Genomic DNA, 20118 nt, shown 5'->3' on the forward strand with positions numbered 1-20118 from the left:
ATAGCATATCACCACAAAGAGCAGGTAGCTGGCCTGATTGTAACCTCAATCCTGTTTCCCAATGCGCGCATCACCTCTTTCCACTTGTCTGGCAAGAGTCTACGGGATTTCAAAATCTATTGCACTCTGAGTAAAGATTTGGAAATCTCAGAGGGCAGCACGGTTGGCGTAGTGGCGAGCGCATCGAGCGCATCGAGCGCCAGTGATCAGGACGGGGGGGGGTTTGAATTCCGCGCTGTCTGTACGGAGTTTGTCCGCTCTTCCTGTGTTGGCGTTGGTTTCGGGGGGAGCTCCAGTTAACTCCCAAAGCTCAAAGCATACCGGGATGGGTTAATTGGGTGTAAATTGGGCGGCACGATTTATGGGCCTGTTACCATTGCTGTATTTACATTTAAAATCTAGCAGAAATGGACAACCCTTTTTAAATAGAAACTGCCATTTTTCGATCCTCTTCCAAGAGGAAACAACATCCTCTCTATGTCATTCTTTTCAAATCTCCGAGGAATCTTTTATAATTCTATCAAGTGGCATCTTACTCTGTAACCTTTGTGCGCACTGATCAAGCTTCTCCAAAATCTCCTCATGACTATTCAGTTAACACTAAGTAAGTTACTGGTCTGGTAATCTGCCTTCAATCTGCATCCAATTTAAAAAAAAACAATAAGGAACATTGGCAGGAAGAGATCATTAAATTTGAGAAGTTTAAATGGGAACCTTGGTATTTGTGTAAAAATTCAGAAAATGCAGGGAATACTCAAAGGATTGGTTAGCATCTGTGGAAAGATGCACCTATGCTGGTGGAAGATCTCTGCAGTTAGGGCTTGATCTGATTTCATTTTGGATAGTTTCCATCTGACTTGGTAATTGTTTCCAGCATCTTCTTGTTTTTGGTATAGGAGAAAATATCAGCTGACAATGGGAATTTATAAAATTAGTAATTTTTAAATGGAGACCTCCGAAACATTCCTTTATTCAAATATATCTTGCTCCGCAACCCAAAGTGCACATTTTGGGCCTGATTCATGCAATGCAGCACTTTAAATTTCCAGTCTTCTTTGTATGTATTCAGTAAAGCCCCTGGTATCAACACATAGATGCCAGATAAGCAAATTTTCTGGTTGCTTTAGACTCACTCTTACAATGCCTAACTAATACACCTACATAAAGAATAAACAGTTTAAAATACAAAAATACAGTAGTGAACCTACACTGAACAAACTTCAATTGCATAATATGCTTAATAGTACTTAAAGCATTTCACTTATTTTAGCAGTCACATTCGTTGAAAACATTTAACCGTTGTTGCATCTGCAGGTTCCTCCCCCTACACGGAGCAACCTGAAAGATTATCAATAACATTATAGATAATTAACCTCCCACCCCCATGTTTACAGATAATAATATGCTAATAAAAATAAAGACTCTTACTAAGAAGGGTTAAGGAGACACTTTAAGGGAGTCACCCAAAGGTGAGTGGCATCAACCAACTCTTCACGCTGGGTGACACTATTTTATTCAAACTCTGCCTTATTCAAACTTTATTCAAACGGCTGCTGCGAGCAAAGCTCAGCCAAGACATCCTGCTGGCTGAATATTTGCTCCCATCTTCAACAAAGGTTTATGTGCTTCTTCAGAGAACATTTATTTCTGCAATTTTAAGCATTTATTTAAATTTTTATTTATTCCTATTTATTTATTTTTCTCCTTTTATTTGCTGGTTGCTTGATGTTGCCAGTTGTTTGATGTTGACGGTTGCTTGAAGTTGCCGCTTGCTTGATTCCCAATAACAGGACTTTTACTGGATTATAAAAAAGGTGGATGAGCTGAAGGTGTGGATAGATACTTGGAAGTATGATGTGGTAGCGATTAGTGAGACATGGTTGCAGGAGGGATGTGATTGGCAACTGAATATCCCTGGGTTTCGTTGTGTTAGGTGTGATAGAGTCGGAGGGGCAAGAGGAGGTGGGGTTGCATTGCTTGTCAGGGAAAATATTGCAGCGGTGCCTAGGAAGGATAGATTAGAGGGCACATCCACGGAGGCTATTTGCGTGGAACTGAGGAGTAGGAAAGGAGAGGTTACACTTGTAGGGGTGTATTATAGACCACCCGGAGGGGACCGAAACCTAGAGGAGCAAATCTGTAGGGAGATAGTAGATATTTGTGATAAGCACAGGGTTGTAATTATGGGAGATTTTAATTTTCCACATATAGATTGGGAAACACATTCTGTGAAAGGATTGGATGGGTTAGAGTTTGTGAAATGTGTGCAAGATAGTTTTTTACAACAATATGTAGAGGTGCCGACCAGAGAAGGAGCAGTGTTAGATCTACTGTTGGCAAGTGGGATGGGTCAAGTGACGGAGGTTAGTGTTGGCGAGCACTTCGGGTCCAGTGATCATAATGCCATCAGCTTCAATGTCATTATGGAAAGAGAGAAGTCAGGGCCAAGGGTTGAGGTTTTTGATTGGGGAAAAGCTAGATTTGAGGAGATGCGAAAGGACTTGCAGGGTGTGCATTGGGACAATTTGTTTTATGGGCAGGATGTAGTAGAGAGATGGGAGTCTTTTAAAGATCAGATTTTGAGAGTGCAAAAGCTTTATGTTCCTGTTAGGTTAAAAGGAGGGGCAAAAGGTTTGAGAGAGCCGTGGTTTTCAAGGAATATTGGAAACTTGGTTCGAAGAAAAAGGGAGGCGTACATTAGATATAAGAAGCATGGAGTTAAGGAGTTGTTTGAAAGATGCATTGAATGTAAGAGGAATCTTAAGAGAGGAATTAGGAAAGCTAAAAGAAGGTACGAGGAAACTATGGCAAGCAGGGTGAAAACTAATCCAAAAGAGTTCTACAAATATGTTAATGGTAAGAGGAAAGCTAGAGACAAAATTGGTCCCTTAGAAAATCAGAGCGGAAAACTCTGTGTGGAGCCTAGAGAAATGGGGGAGATATTGAACAGTTTCTTTTCTTCGGTATTCACTAAGGAGAAGGATATTGGGAGATGTGAGATAAAAAAAGGCAAATTGGGTAAATATGGGGAATATAGAGATTACAAAAGGTGTAGTTTTAAGGCTTTTGAAGAATATAAAGGTGGATAAGTCTCCGGGACCAGATGGGATCTTCCCCAGGACATTGAGAGAAGTGAAGGAGGAAATAGCAGAGGCTCTGGCGGTAATTTTCCAAATGTCATTAGATATGGGGATAGTGCCGGAGGATTGGCCCATTGCGCATGTGGTTCCGTTATTTAAAAAGGGTTCAAGGAGGAAGCCTGGCAACTATCGGCCTGTAAGTTTGACGTCTGTGGTAGGTAAATTAATGGAGAAAATTCTTAGAGATAGTACTTATAAACATCTGGATAGACAGGGTCTGACCAGGAGCACTCAACATGGATTTGTGGGAGTAAGGTCATGTTTGACCAATCTGATTGAATTTTTTGAAGAGGTGACTAGGAATGTGGATGAGGGTAGCACAGTGGATGTTGTCTATATGGACTTCAGTAAGGCCTTCGATAAGGTACCACATGGAAGGTTAGTTAGGAAGGTGCAGTCTTTAGGTATAAATTTTGAGATAGTCAAATGGATTGAACATTGGCTGAAAGGGAGAGGCCAGAGAGTGGTAGTGGATAATTGTCTGTCAGGTTGGAGGCCGGTGACCAGTGGTGTGCCTCAAGGATCTGTATTGGGCCCATTGTTGTTCATTATTTACATTAATGATCTAGATGATGGGGTGGTGAATTGGATTAGTAAATATGCAGACGATACTAAGATAGGTGGAATTGTGGATAATGAAGAAGGTTTTCAAGGATTGCAGAGGGATTTGGGCTGCTTAGAAAAGTGGGCTGAAAAATGGCAGATGGAATTTAATGCTGATAAGTGTGAGGTGCTTCATTTTGGTAAGAAGAATCAGAATAGGACATACGTGGTAAATGGGAGAGCATTGATGAATACAGAAGAGCAGAAAGATTTAGGAGTAATGGTACATCGTTCCCTGAAGGTAGAAACTCACGTGAATAGGGTGGTGAAGAAGGCTTTTAGTATGCTGGCCTTTATCAATCATTGCATGGAATATAGGAGTTGGGAGGTGATGTTGAGATTGTATAAGACGTTGGTGCGGCCTAATTTGGAGTTCTGTGTGCAGTTCTGGTCGCCTAATTATAGGAAGAATATAAACAGAGTGGAGAGAGTGCAGAGAAGGTTTACCAGAATGTTACCTGGGTTTAAGCATCTAGAGTATAGGGAGAGATTGGACAGATTAGGTCTTTATTCTTTGGAGCGTAGAAGGTTGAGAGGGGATTTGATAGAAGTATTTAAGATTATGAAAGGGATAGACAGAGTGGATGTGGATAGACTATTTCCGTTAAGAGGAGGAAAGATTAAAACAAGAGGACATGAGTTAAGAATTAAGGGGCAGAGGTTTAGAGGTAACATGAGGGGGAACTTCTTTACTCAGAGAGTGGTAGCCGTGTGGAATGATCTTCCGGGAGAAATAGTGGCGGCGGAGTCAATTATATTATTTAAGAAAAGGTTGGACAGGTATATGGATGAGAAGAAGATGGAGGGTTATGGGCATTGTGCAGGGAGGTGGGACTAGGAAGGGGTGTTTGGTTCGGTGTGGACTAGAAGGGCCTAATGGCCTGTTTTCGTGCTGTAATTGTTATGTTATTACGTTATTTATTCTCCACCAGCATTGACTTTTTGCAAGATTTTCAATTTGTATTTTATATTTCATTATAAATTTTCCCAGACTGGATTGTTCATCTTCTCATTCATGCTATTGACATATGATAAACTCTTGATCACAACTAACTGAGAAAGATCACGAAGGAATGATAAAAATAATCTACTGTTTTTGAATACTCCTGATATCAATCACTCAGACAACCTTTGCAGGTTATTGTTTGGGTATGTGTTAGATTATATGGAACTTTTCTATGGAAATAAATCATTCAATATATGTTATACTGTAGCTTGAATGTAGTTTTCTCAATCTGAGGATAGTAAAAAGTATCATCAAAGAAAATAAAATAACAATATTTGACTCCAAGCCATAAATATCAGCATTAAAACAAAAAGCTTGGTCAAAGAGGAATTGAAGGATAATTCTACTGAAGAAGAGAAGTGGATAGTTTTGAGGAAGAAAACTTCTCCCCTTTCACACCTCCGATTACCTGTGGGTTGAACCGGGTAATTTACCAGATCCACACCTGGTAATCGTGTGGTGTGAAATGTCCCAACCTGGCAAAGTGAGTTAAATTCCACCGGGCTTTGACCATTGGTGGGGGGGAAATGTCAGATCCCGGCCGAGTTAACTCAATATTTGTCTTCTGGTGGTGTGAAAGCACAACCTGCTCTCTCATTGCCACCACTGGAGGTGGGACCCCGCCCCCCCCCGCCCCCCCCGTTAAAATGCTGATTAACCAGGTAAATCATGGTGCAGTGGGAAAGGCTCCTCGAATGCAGCAGGCCCGGTGAGTTTACCCACTTCCTCGGAGGGACGGCGGTGTAAAAGGGGCGTTAGACACAGTGATGGAGTGTTTGAAATTGGAAAGGCACAAGAAGCAGAACAAGAAGAACACAACTGTCAAAGCCCTTTGGGTGAGAGAGGTTGCAGTCATTGAGGTGAGTATTGGGCTGTGGAGCTATAGAAGCAGAAATATGCCCATCGAGTCTGCTCAACTATTCAAATCATGAGCTGATCCATCTTCCTACTCAGCCCTACTCCTCATTACGCTTGAGGCCCTGATTATTCAAATATCCATTACCCTCTGCCACAAATACACCCAACAACCTTGTTTCCATAGCTGCAGAATTAGAAACAAAATATCCACCTCAGTAAATTTCGGTTGTTTCTTCCCCCCATGTTCTTGTCTGATTTTTAGAGGGTGCCACGTTCTACACGTGGTTGAGTTTTTCCTATTCTCTGCTCTATCTGGTGCCTTCTTGTATCAATGGCCTCTAGTTGTGCCCACAAATGGAAATATTCATTGCATTTGGATTATTATTGTTATTTATATCAATGTTCCAAAGATGGATATGAAACATGCTGTTTTACCATTGTATTTTTCTCTCCAGTCTGCCAGTACATTCAGAAGATAAAGCACGATCTACGGCAGGACACAAGATTTGTTACTTCCTATGTCAAGAAGGAAGACATTTTATTGGAGGATACATTCACGGAGACTCTTATGGAGTTAATCAATGAGGTCAATGAAACTATAGGGACCATCTCCCACTTGGAGGATTTGTTCAGTGACAATGGAGTCATAAACGAGGATGCAGAAACTGTGTTTTTAACTGGTGACGCTGGTGTGGGAAAGACTGTCCTTCTGCAGAGACTTCAGAACTTGTGGTCAAAGGGTGAGCTCTGCACGGATGTTAAGTTCTTCTTTAAGTTTAGATGCCGACTGTTCAACAGCTTTAAGGAGGAGGACATGCTTTCTCTGCGAGATCTTCTGTTCAAGTACAACTGTTACCCCGATCAAGACGCTGACAGGGTGTTCAGTTACATCCAACAACACCCGGCCACTGTTCTCTTCACCCTGGATGGCTTTGACGAAATTAACGTGGACAGCGACCTTCATGATATCCCCGACATCTCTTCACCCTTTGAGCCCACGTCCCCAGTAGCCCTGTTGCTGAACCTTCTCCGAGGCAAGTTATTGAAAGGTTCCAAAAAGCTTCTAACGGCGAGGACGGGCACAATCCTACCGCTGAGAATGGTGAGAAAGAGAGTGGTGCTGAAGGGCTTTTCCAAGGAACATTTGCTGGGTTATTTGAAGAAATTTTTCAAAAACAAGGCTGATCAAGCTTTGGTTTTGACCCAGCTGGAGGCAAATCCTCACCTGTGTAGTCTATGTTCAGTGCCATTGTTCTGTTGGATTATATTTAAATGCTACGAACACTTTCACTCTACCAGAAGCCCTCAGCGGCTGATGGATTATGTCACGCTAACAGACATTTACCTGTTGATGCTGGAGGTATTTTTGAACCGGTCTACCAAGGTGGGATTGAATAAACAAAGCAACAGTCGAAATGACATCTTCAAAGCAAATAAGTGTGTGTTGGTGCGGTTAGGAAAACTAGCAAGGAGGGGAATTGAAAACCATGATTTCATCTTCAGTCAGGAACATATCACAGCAGCCAACATCTCTCAAGGAGATGTGCAACTGGGTTTCATAAAAACTGCAAGCCATTATGATGGATGTGGGAACCAGTCAACATATGAGTTCATTCATTTAACCCTCCAGTCATTTTTCACTGCTTTTGTCTTGGTTGTAGATGAGAAAATCAGTGCTCGAGAGACCATTAGTTTTTTCTCCAGATGTGACCACCGTGTGACCAGAACCCACGTCAATAGGCTTTTGTTACATTGCTTGGGCTATAGCATGTACTGTGGCAAGGAGTTGTCTGAAATGAATGAGCACTTGCAGTTCACCACTCTTTTCCTTTGTGGCCTCTTGTCCAAAACCAAATGGGACTTCTTCAAGCATCTCTCTTCTGCGGGAAGTGTCCAAAGGAAGCGCTCAGCACTCAAGTCCTACCTGGTCAACCGTGTCAGGACACATTTAAAAGCTCTTCCTCATTCACCCTTACAAGGGTTCTCCGGAGTTCAGGCTTTACCCCACTTTATCTGGCTGCTGCGCTACATTTTCGAAACCCAGAGTGAGGCACTAGGCAGCCTTGCAGCAAGGGGGATTTGCGCTGACTACATCAAGCTCACCTTCTGCAATGCCTTCTCTGCGGATTGTAGCGCTATTGCAAATATTTTGCGCCATCGCAAAAAGTTGATTGGACTGGAATTGGACAACAATAACATTAATGACTACGGGGTGAAAGAACTCATACCTTGCTTTGATAAACTCACGGTGGTGAGGTATGTTTCCAATGATTCCATTCATGAGAGTAAGTTGCAGCTCCCTCTGTATGTTGTGTCATCGCGGCAGAAGTAGTTCTATTGCTGACTTTGGGATGTTCCAAAGCACACTAGACCCAATAACGTGCTTCGTGCAACGTAGCCGTGTGGAAATAAAAGAATGAGGGGAGAACAAGCAGGATTAATTGAGGGATAAATAATAAGCAGAACTTTGCTGCCCCCTTACTTCCAGGTTACCCCAGCTGGGGCTGTTTCCTCTGTTGATCAGTGAGCTGGGCGCATTCACCAGTAGCTTGCCCTTGCGTGAAAAGAGCTCTTGAACGTCGACTTCCACTGGAGAGCAGGTGAAGCATAGCTCCTCACTATTCTCCCCAGCACCCTTTCCTGTTGGTTTGTCTCGAGAGCTGGTGAGGCCCCAAGCTGGTCTGCTGCCCAAGCCACGACTGAGGATAAATATTTGTTAGTCAAAAGCTTTCGAATTCAGCTGACCCACTGGCACAGGTTGGGGTAGGCTAAAGGCTCAACCCTCGGAGAAAGTGTGTCCTGCTCCGGTCTTAATGAGAAAGGCAAGGTGGCCATTTGAACAATCACTTGGGGCCTTGGTTTAGCCTCTTCCCCCAATAAAGGAGGGAGTCTGGGGTGCCTTTCAATTGGCGATCCACTGGATCTACCCCTTGGCAGACCAACATTTCTGCAGTTAAGTAGGTAATGCCCATTTGTTACAAGCATAACTGTCTGGTTTTAAACAGAAAATCAGCCTCAATATCTCCTGTGTTCATGCGAGATCGTGGAAATGGCTTTCATTTAATGTCCCTTCATAATATGGTAATTTAATGCCACAGTAACCAATCGCTCCCTTCCCCTCCCCCCCAAAAAAACACTTTGATTTGCACAGGTATATCTTGCAGAACACCTGGTCACCTCACTGGCAATAATTAACATTTGAAGTCGAGTTGATAGGGAACAGCAGCCAGTTACACATAGTAATGTCCTCCAGCCAGTAGGGAGATTAATGTAATGATCACCCCCCCCTCCCCTCCCCAAAGAGTGCAAAAAATCAATGCAGTGTAAAGGTGAATGTTCCATTATTGTCACGTAGCTCTACATTTAGAATATAACAGGCATGAAATTCTTTAACTTTCTCCACCGTAAAGAAGACGGAGAGCCGCCGTTTTGTACAGCACCCCCTCACATAAATGAGGCCCTAGCGAGGAGCGAACTCGTGACCCCCTGGTCGAACCACTGGGCTATAATCTGAATTGTTGAGGGAAGAGTGCTGGCTATTTGGTCAAGCCTCCAAGAGATGATGATTCACAAGTCCTGTAAGTCTAAAAAACTAGGTGCAGTTAGGTGGGGCGAAGCTTGAAACTCCAAAAGTGGTGTCCAAGGTAAATGGGCCACAATTAGACTAATCCCGTCCAACGTCACATAAAAGGTGTGTGCTCTTTAACCTAAGTTGTACAATCTTCTTGAATAAGACGGAAGATGGTATTTTAAGAAGCTCGCAATGTAGAAGCAAGTCATCGAACTATCTCTGTGAAGCAGCCACCCTGTTAATCTACCTCATTTTCATTTAGTTCAATGAAATCTCTGATCTTAAGAGGATCAAATTCTTATTCAAAGTTCAATTCTCACTTTTGCCCTCCTGCCCTCTTATCCATGCCCAATTATGGCCGTTTTCCTGTTGGCCTGTGCTCCACCCCCTGCATTTTTTCCCTCCTTTCACCCCCCTGCTCATACCTCAAGCCCAAAGTGTTAGTTAGTTATGTATCTTTACTTCCTACAGACCTACCTGACCTGCTGTTCATAAAACATTTTTTCTGTTTTTACTTCAAAGTTTTCATCTTTTATTGAATCCAGTAAAAAAAAAGCATAGTGGCATATGAAATCCCATTTAATTCATCATTCTTCGGGTGCCTTGCCGCTTGGAATGGGTGATCATGTCTCTCCATCCGTCAGAATCTCAGACCCTCAGAATTGGGGGGAAATCTAATGGAAAGTGTTCTTAGAGATGGTATATATAATTATCTGGATAGATATGGTATGATCAGGAACAGTCAACATGGATTTGAGGTCATTGTAAACCTCCCAAAGCATATTTCCAAGTCAATTTATGCAACACTCTTCTAGCTAATTTTCCTTTCTATAGAAATTGTCGAACTGCCTTATTTAAATCCTGAAAAAAAGATTTCAAAAGTAAACAAGGAATCAACTGAAAAAGATATTGGATACGCAGAAAAACATACATCTTAATACAATTTACTAGACCTATTAATGGCAAAGGAAGATCTTTCCATTTGATCAAATCACCCTTAATATTTCTCATTAACAGTATATAATTTAATTTATACAATTATTGAATTTTTGCATCAATCATTATACCCAATCTAGTAATTTACCTACACTGATTGTAATTTCCATCTGAAATTGGAAATTTATCCTAATTCACCTTATATCCAGACAGTGCTCCATATTGTTCTAAACATTTTTGCAAATGAATTAAAGATTGTTCTGGATGTGTTAAATATATCAAAACATCATCTGCAAACAAATTAATCTTATATTCATCATCTAATATCCTTAATCCTCTAATATTTTTGTTCTGCCTTATCACTTGAGCTAAAGGTTCGATGACCAATGCAAATAGAGCTGGCGACAGAGGACAAGCTTGACGAGTAGATGTTGTCTGTATGGACTTCAGTGAGGCCTTTGACAAGATTCCACACAGAGGTTAGTTAGGAAGGTTCAATCGTTGGGTGTGAATATGGAAGTAGTAAAATGGATTCAACAGTGGCTGGATGGGAGATGCCAGAGAGTGGTGGTGGAGAACTGTTTGTCGGGTTGGAGGGCGGTGGCCAGTGCTGTGCCTCAAGGTCTGTACTGGGTCCACTGTTGTTTGTAATATATATTAATGATCTAGATGATGGGGTGGTATATTGATTAGTAATTATGCAGATGATACTAAGATAGGTGGCATTCTGGATAGTGAGGAAGGTTTTCAAATCTTGCAGAGAGATTTGGGCAAGTTAGAAGAGTAGGCTGAAAGTTGGCAAATGGAGTTTAATGCTGACAAGTGTGAGGTCCTACATTTTGGTATGTCTAATCAAAATAGGACACACATAGTGAATGGTGGGGAATTAAAGAATGCAATTGAACAGAGAAATCTAGGAATAATGGTACACAGTTCCCTAAAAGTGGAATCTCAGGTGGATAGGGTCATGAAGAAAGCCTTCAGCATGCTGGCCTTTATAAATCAGAGCATAGAGAATAACCATATAACAATTACAGCGTGGAAACAGGCCATCTCGGCACTTCTAGTCCACTCTAAACCAAGTCCTCTCCTCTAGTCTAACCTACCTGCACCCTGCCCATAACCCTCCATTCCCTCCCATCCATATACCTAGCCAAATTTTCCTTAAATGACAAAATAGGCCCTGCCCCGACTTCTCCCAGAAGCTCATTCCACATAGCCACTACTCTCTGAGTGAAGAAGTTGCCTCTCATGTTATTTCTAAACTTTTGCCCCTTAACTCTTAACTCATGACCTCTTGTTTCAATCTCTCTTACCCTCAATGGAAAAAACCTATCCACATCAACTCTATCTATCTCTCTCATAATCTTAAATACCTCTATTTAATCCCCCCTCAACCTTCTACACTCCAAGGAATAAAGACCTAATCTGCTCAATCTTTCTTTGTAATTTAGATTCTGAAATCCAGGTAACATTTTTGTAAATCTTCTCTGCACTCTCTCTACCTTGTTGATAACCTTCCTATAATTTGGTGACCAGAACTGCACACAGTATTCTAAATTTGGCCTCACTAATGCCTTGAACAGTCTCAACATCACCTCCTAATTCCTGTATTCTATGCTTTGATTAAGGCCAGCATACTAAATGCTTTCTTCACCGTCTTATCTACATGAGACTCTACCTTCAGGGAACGATGCACCGTTATTCTTAGATCTTTCTGCTCCACTGCATTCCTCAATGCCCTCCCATTTACTACACATGTCCTGTTTTGATTATTCCTACCAAAATGAAGTACTTCACACTTCTCCACATTAAACTCCATCTGCCATCTTTCAGCCCACTCTTCTAGGCAGTCCAAATTCACCTGCAATCTTTGAAAACCTTCTTCATTATCCACAATTCCATCTATTGTAGTATCATCCACATATTAATTAATCCAATTTACCATCCCTTCATCCTAATCATTAATGTAAATGACAAACAGCAAGGGATCCAATAAGATCCCCAAGGCACACTGCTTGTTATCGGCCTCCAGCCTGACAAACAGTTATCCACTACGACTCTCTGGCTTCTCCCTTCTAGCCACTGTTAAATCCATTTGATGATCTCAAAATTAATACCTAGCGACTGAACCTTCCTAACCAACCTTCCACGCAGAACCTTATCGAAGTCCTTACTGAAGGCCATCTTGACAACATCCACTGCTCTACCCTCATCAGCATTCCTAGTCACCCCTTAAAAAAATTCAACAAGATTGGTCAAACACGGCCTTCTACGCACACACCTTGGTTGAGTGTTCCTGATCAGACCCTATCTCTCCAGAATCTTATATCTTATCTCTAAGAACAGTTTCCATTAACTTACCTACCACAGACATCAAACTTACAGGCCTATAATTGCTAGGCTTGGTCCTTGAATCCTTTTTAAACAAAGAAACCACATGTGTGATACGCCAATCCTCCGGCACTACACCCGTCTAATTACATTTGAAAAATCACTGTCAGAGCTGCTACTATTCCCTCACTAACTTAGGAGGTAATGTTAAAATTGTACAAGGCATTGGTGCGTTCAGTTCTGGTCACCAAATTACAGGGAGGATGTGAACAAAATAGAAAAGATTGACCAGACGATACCTGGGTTTCAGCACCTAAGTTACAGAGAAAGGTTAAACAAGTTAGGTCTTTATTCCTTGGAGCATTGAAGGCTGAGGGTGGATTTGATAGAGGTTTTTTTAAATTTTGAGGGGGATAGAAAGAGTAGATATGGATAGACTTTTTCCATTGAGGAGAGGGGAGATTCAAACAAGCGGACATGAGTTGAGAGTTAGGTGGCAACACAACTCTCTTCTTTACTCAGAGAGCGGTCTCTGTGTGGAATGAGCTTCCGGTGGAGGGTGTGGAGGCAGGGACATATTATCTTTGCAGACAAATTTGAAGAGGTTTATGGATGTGAAAGGTATGGAGGGTTATGGGCAGGATGCAGGTCATTGGGACTAGGAGAGTGTCAGTGTTTCGGCACGGAAAAGAAGCGCCGTGATGGCCTGTTTCCATGCTACAATGGTTATATGGTTATTGATGTCTTTCTATTGCTGCTCTGTTGAAACTGTGCTGGTTAATTGCATTCCCATGTTGTTTGCCAGGGGTACAGCAGCAGACAAGTGGGATCTTCAGAGGGTTATCAATACAGCCCAGAAGATCATTGGGTGTTCCTTGTCCCCTTTGGAGGATTTATTTTGATAATATCCTTAACAACTCTAATCACCCGGGCTATCATCTGTTTAACTTATTGCCCTCGGGTAAATGATACAAGTCCACTAAATCAAGGATGCACATACTTAAGAACAGTTTCTATCCCAGAGCCATTTGAGAATTAAACTCCACCAAATAGTGTGTTCATATTCTGTATTGTTTTAATTTTGCTTTATTTTCCTTTCTAGATTTTACTGTTGTTACATGCTCTTGTGCGATGTACTGTGAGTGCTGTGGCTATGCTTTTTAATTCTGTTATGTTTTCTTACACAACGCAATAAAGTACTTACTTAAAGAGGTGTAAGTTCCACAAGACCCTCCACCACCAGGTTCAGGAACAGCTGCTGCCCCTCCACCACCAGATTCAGGAACAGCTGCTGCCCCTCCACCACCAGGTTCAGGAACAGCTGCTCCCCCACCATCACCAGGTTCAGGAACAGCTGCACCCCCTCCACCACCAGGTTCAGGAAAAGCTGCTCCCCCTCCACCACCAGGTTCAGGAATAGCTGCTCCCACTCCACCACCAGGTTCAAGACCAGCTGCTCCCCCTCGACCACCAGGTTCAGGAACAGCTGCTCCCCCTCCATCACCAGGTTCAGGAACAGCTGCTCCCCCTCCACCACCAGGTTCAGGAACAGCTGCTCCCCCTCCACCAACAGGTTCAGGAACAGCTGCTCCCCCACCACCACCAGGTTCAGGAACAGCAGCTCCCCCTCCACCACCAGGTTCAGGAACAGCTGCTGCCCCTCCACCACCAGGATCAGGAACAGCTGCTGCCCCTCCACCACCAGGTTCAGGAACAGCTGCTCCCCCTCCACCACCAGGTTCAGGAACAGCTGCTCCCCCTCCACCACCAGGATCAGGAACAGCTGCTGCCCCTCCACCACCAGGTTCAGGAACAGCTGCTCCCCCTCCACCACCAGGTTCAGGAACAGCTGCTCCCCCTCCACCACCAGGTTCAGGAACAGCTGCATCCCCTCCAACACCAGGTTGAGGAACAGCTGCATCCCCTCCACCATCAGGTTCAAGAAGAGCTGCTCCCCCTCCACCACCAGGTTCAGGAACAGCTGCTCCCCCTCCACCACCAGGTTCAGGATCAGTTGCACCCCCTCCACCACCAGGTTTAGGAACAGCTGCTGCCCCTCCACGACCAGGTTCAGGAACAGCTGCTCCCCCTCCACCACCATGTTCAGGAACAGCTGCTCCCCCTCCACCACCAGGTTCAGGAACAACTGCTCCCCCTCCATCACCAGGTTCAGGAACAGCTGCTCCCCCTCCACCACCAGGTTCAGGAACAGCTGCTCCCCCTCCACCACCAGGTTCAGGAACAGCTGCTCCCCCTCCATCACCAGGTTCAATAACATCTGCTCCCCCTCCATCACCAGGTTCAGGAACAGCTGCTCCCCCTCCACCACCAGGTTCAGGAACAACTTCTCCCCCTCCACCACCAGGTTCAGGAACAGCTGCTCCCCCTCCACCATCAGGTTCAGGAACAGCTGCTCCCCCACCACCACCAGGTTCAGGAACAGCTGCTCCCCCTCCACCACCAGGTTCAGGAACAGCTGCTCCCGCTCCACCACCAGGTTCAAGAACAGCTGCTTCCCCTCCACCACCAGGTTCAGGAACAGCTGCTCCCCCTCCACCACCAGGATCAGGAACAGCTGCTGCCCCTCCACCACCAGGTTCAGGAACAGCTGCTCCCCCTCCACAACCAGGTTCAGGAACAGCTGCTCCCCATCCACAACCAGGTTCGGGAACAGCTGCTCCCCCTCCACCACCAGGTTTAGGAACAGCTGCTGCCCCTCCACGACCAGGCTCAGGAATAGCTGCTCCCCCTCCACCACCAGGTTCAGGAACAGCTGCTCCCCCTCCACCACCAGGTTTAGGAACAGCTGCTCCCCCTCCACCACCACGTTCAGGAACAACTGCTCCCCCTCCACGACCAGGTTCAGGAACAGCTGCTCCCCCTCCACCACCATGTTCAGGAACAGCTGCTCCCCCTCCACGACCAGGTTCAGGAACAACTGCTCCCCCTCCATCACCAGGTTCAGGAACAGCTGCTCCCCCTCCACCACCAGGTTCAAGAACAGCTGCTCCCCCTCCACCACCAGGTTCAGGAACAGCTGCTCCCCCTCCATCACCAGGTTTAATAACATCTGCTCCCCCTCCACCAACAGGTTCAGGAACAGCTGCTCCCCCTCCACTACCAGGTTCAGGAACAGCAGCTCATCCTCCACGACCAGGTTCAGGAACAGCTGCTCCTCCTCCACAACCAGGTTCAGGAACAGCTGCTCCCCCTCCACCACCAGGTTCTGGAACAGCTGCTCCACCACCATGTTCAGGAACAGCTGCATCCGCTCCACCACCATGTTCAGGAACAGCTGCATCCCCTCCACCACCAGGTTCAGGAACAGCTACTCCCCCTCCATCACCAGGTTCAGGAACAGCTGCTCCCCCTCCACCACCAGGTTGAGGAACAGCTGCATCCCCTCCACCACCAGGTTGAGGAACAGCTGCTCCCCCTCCACCACCAGGTTCAGGAACAGCTGCTCCCCTTCCACCAACAGGTTGAGGAACAGCTGCTCTCCCTCCACCACCAGGTTCAGGAACAGCTGCTCCCCCTCCACCACCAGGTTCAGGAACAGCTGCTCCCCCACCACCACCAGGTTCAGGAACAGCAGCTCCCTCTCCACCACCAGGTTCAGGAACAGCTGCTGCCCCTCCACCACCAGGATCAGGAACAGCTGCTGCCCCTCCACCACCAGGTTCAGGAACAGCTGCTCCCCCTCCACCACCAGGTTCAGGAACAGCTGCTCCCCCTCCACCACCAGGATCAGGAAAAGCTGCTGCCCCTCCACCACCAGGTTCAGGAACATCTGCTCCCCCTCCACCACCAGGTTCAGGAACAGCTGCTCCCCCTCCACAACCAGGTTCAGGAACAGCTGCATCCCCTCCAACACCAGGTTGAGGAACAGCTGCATCCCCTCCACCATCAGGTTCAAGAAGAGCTGCTCCCCCTCCACCACCAGGTTCAGGAACAGCTGCTCCCCCTCCACCACCAGGTTCAGGAACAGTTGCACCCCGTCCACCACCAGGTTTAGGAACAGCTGCTGCCCCTCCACGACCAGGTTCAGGAACAGCTGCTCCCCCTCCACCACCAGGTTCAGGAACAACTTCTCCCCCTCCACCACCAGGTTCAGGAACAACTTCTCCCCCTCCACCACCAGGTTCAGGAACAGCTGCTCCCCCTCCACCACCAGGTTCAGGAACAGATGCTCCCCCACCACCACCAGGTTCAGGAACAGCTGCTCCCCTCCAACACCAGGTTCAGGAACAGCTGCCCCCGCTCCACCACCAGGTTCAGGAACAGCTGCTTCCCCTCCACCACCAGGTTCAGGAACAGCTGCTCCCCCTCCACCACCAGGATCAGGAACAGCTGCTGCCCCTCCACCACCAGGTTCAGGAACAGCTGCTCCCCCTCCACAACCAGGTTCAGGAACAGCTGCTCCCCCTCCACATCCAGGTTCGGGAACAGCTGCTCCCCTTCCACCACCAGGTTTAGGAACAGCTGCTGCCCCTCCACGACCAGGCTCAGGAACAGCTGCTCCCCCTCCACCACCAGGTTCAGGAACAGCTACTCCCCCTCCACCACCAGGTTTAGGAACAGCTGCTCCCCCTCCACCACCAGGTTCAGGAACAACTGCTCCCCCTCCACGACCAGGTTCAGGAACAGCTGCTCCCCCTCCACCATCAGGTTCAAGAAGAGCTGCTCCCCCTCCACCACCAGGTTCAGGAACAGCTGCTCCCCCTCCACCACCAGGTTCAGGAACAGTTGCTCCCCCTCCACCACCAGGTTTAGGAACAGCTGCTGCCCCTCCACGACCAGGTTCAGGAACAGCTGCTCCCCCTCCACCACCATGTTCAGGAACAGCTGCTCCCCCTCCACCACCAGGTTCAGGAAAAACTGCTCCCCCTCCATCACCAGGTTCAGGAACAGCTGCTCCCCCTCCACCACCAGGTTCAGGAACAGCTGCTCCCCCTCCACCACCAGGTTCAGGAACAGCTGCTCCCCCTCCATCACCAGGTTCAATAACATCTGCTCCCCCTCCACCACCAGGTTCAGGAACAGCTGCTCCCCCTCCATCACCAGGTTTAATAACATCTGCTCCCCCTCCACCAACAGGTTCAGGAACAGCTGCTCCCCCTCCACCACCAGGTTCAGGAACTGCTGCTCCCCCTCCACGACCAGGTTCAGGAAAAGCTGCTCCTCCTCCACCACCAGGTTCAGGAACAGCTGCTCCCCCTCCACCACCAGGTTCTGGAACAGCTGCTCCACCACCAGGTTCAGGAACAGCTGCATCCGCTCCACCACCATGTTCAGGAACAGCTGCTCCCCCTCCACCAACAGGTTCAGGAACAGCTGCTCCCCCTCCACCACCAGGTTCAGGAACAGCTGCTCCCCCTCCACCACCATGTTCAGGAACAGATGCTCCCCCACCACCACCAGGTTCAGGAACAGCTGCTCCCCTCCAACACCAGGTTCAGGAACAGCTGCTCCCGCTCCACCACCAGGTTCAGGAACAGCTGCTTCCCCTCCACCACCAGGTTCAGGAACAGCTGCTCCCCCTCCACCACCAGGATCAGGAACAGCTGCTGCCCCTCCACCACCAGGTTCAGGAACAGCTGCTCCCCCTCCACAACCAGGTTCAGGAACAGCTGCTCCCCCTCCACATCCAGGTTCGGGAACAGCTGCTCCCCTTCCACCACCAGGTTTAGGAACAGCTGCTGCCCCTCCACGACCAGGCTCAGGAACAGCTGCTCCCCCTCCACCACCAGGTTCAGGAACAGCTGCTCCCCCTCCACCACCAGGTGTAGGAACAGCTGCTCCCCCTCCACCACCAGGTTCAGGAACAACTGCTCCCCCTCCACGACCAGGTTCAGGAACAGCTGCTCCCCCTCCACCATCAGGTTCAAGAAGAGCTGCTCCCCCTCCACCACCAGGTTCAGGAACAGCTGCTCCCCCTCCACCACCAGGTTCAGGAACAGTTGCTCCCCCTCCACCACCAGGTTTAGGAACAGCTGCTGCCCCTCCACGACCAGGTTCAGGAACAGCTGCTCCCCCTCCACCACCATGTTCAGGAACAGCTGCTCCCCCTCCACCACCAGGTTCAGGAAAAACTGCTCCCCCTCCATCACCAGGTTCAGGAACAGCTGCTCCCCCTCCACCACCAGGTTCAGGAACAGCTGCTCCCCCTCCACCACCAGGTTCAGGAACAGCTGCTCCCCCTCCATCATCAGGTTCAATAACATCTGCTCCCCCTCCACCACCAGGTTCAGGAACAGCTGCTCCCCCTCCATCACCAGGTTTAATAACATCTGCTCCCCCTCTACCAACAGGTTCAGGAACAGCTGCTCCCCCTCCACCACCAGGTTCAGGAACTGCTGCTCCCCCTCCACAACCAGGTTCAGGAACAGCTGCTCCTCCTCCACCACCAGGTTCAGGAACAGCTGCTCCCCCTCCACCACCAGGTTCTGGAACAGCTGCTCCACCACCAGGTTCAGGAACAGCTGCATCCGCTCCACCACCATGTTCAGGAACAGCTGCATCCCCTCCACCACCAGGTTCAGGAACAGCTGCTCCCCCTCCATCACCAGGTTCAGGAACAGCTGCTCCCCCTCCACCACCAGGTTCAGGAACAGCTGCATCCCCTCCACCACCAGGTTGAGGAACAGCTGCATCCACTCCACAATCAGGTTCAGGAGGAGCTGCTCCCCTCCACCACCTGGTTCAGGAACATCTGCTCCCCCTCCACCACCAGGTTTAGCAACAGCTGCTCCCCCTCCACCACCAGGTGCAGGAACAGCTGCTCCCCCTCCACCACCACATTCAGGAACATCTGCTCCCCCTCCATCACCAGGTTCAGGAACAGCTGCTCCCCCTCCACCACCAGGTTCAGGAACAGCTGCTCCCCTTCAACCACCAGGTTCAGGAACATCTGCTCCCCCTCCATCATCAGGTTAAGGAACAGCTGCTCCCCCTCCACCACCAGGTTCAGGAAAACTGCTCCCCCTCCACCACCAGGTTCAGGAACATCTGCTCCCCCTCCACCACCAGGTTCAGGAACAGCTGCTCCCCCTCCACCACCAGGTTCAGGAACAGCTGCTCCCCCTCTACCACCAGGTTCAGGAACAGCTGCTCCCCCTTCACTACCAGATTCAGGAACATCTGCTCTCCCTCAATCACCAGGTTCAGGAACAGCTGCTCCCCCTCCACCGCCAGATTCAGGAACATCTGCTCCACCTCCACCACCAGGTTCAGAAACAGCTGCTCCCCCTCCACCACCAGGTTCAGGAACAGCTGCTCCCCCTCCACCACCAGGTTCAGGAACAGCTGCTCCCCCTCCACCACCAGGTTCAGGAACAGCTGCTCCCCCTCCACCACCAGGTTCAGGAACATCTGCTCCCCCTCACACACCAGGTTCAGGAACAGCTGCTGCCCCTCCACCACCAGGTTCAGGAACAGCTGCTCCCCATCCACCACCAGGTTCAGGAACAGCTGCTGCACCTCCACCACCAGCTTCAGGAACAGCTGCTCCCCCTCCACCACCAGGTTCATGAACAGCTGCTGCCCCTCCACCACCAGCTTCAGGAACAGCTGTTCCCCCTCCACCACCAGGTTCAGGAACTGCTGCTCCCCCTCCACCACCAGGTTCAGGAACAGCTGCTCCCCCTCCACCACCAGGTTCAGGAACAGCT

The 20118-nt window shown here is 47.9% G+C and overlaps 1 protein-coding gene across 3 annotated transcripts in view; it reads left to right on the plus strand.

Moving 5' to 3' along the window:
• Positions 1-20118, plus strand: part of nod1 (nucleotide-binding oligomerization domain containing 1) — a 65749-nt gene that overhangs the window by 11988 nt on the left and 33643 nt on the right. For all 3 annotated transcript variants that reach the window (XM_069906481.1, XM_069906497.1, XM_069906487.1), the window contains one exon: positions 6063-7863. In XM_069906481.1, the coding sequence (XP_069762582.1) occupies positions 6063-7863 (1801 nt within the window). The remainder of the gene's footprint in view (positions 1-6062; positions 7864-20118) is intronic.

Source organism: Narcine bancroftii, chromosome 1 (assembly GCF_036971445.1).
Source record: "Narcine bancroftii isolate sNarBan1 chromosome 1, sNarBan1.hap1, whole genome shotgun sequence".
NCBI classification, from domain to species: domain Eukaryota; kingdom Metazoa; phylum Chordata; class Chondrichthyes; order Torpediniformes; family Narcinidae; genus Narcine; species Narcine bancroftii.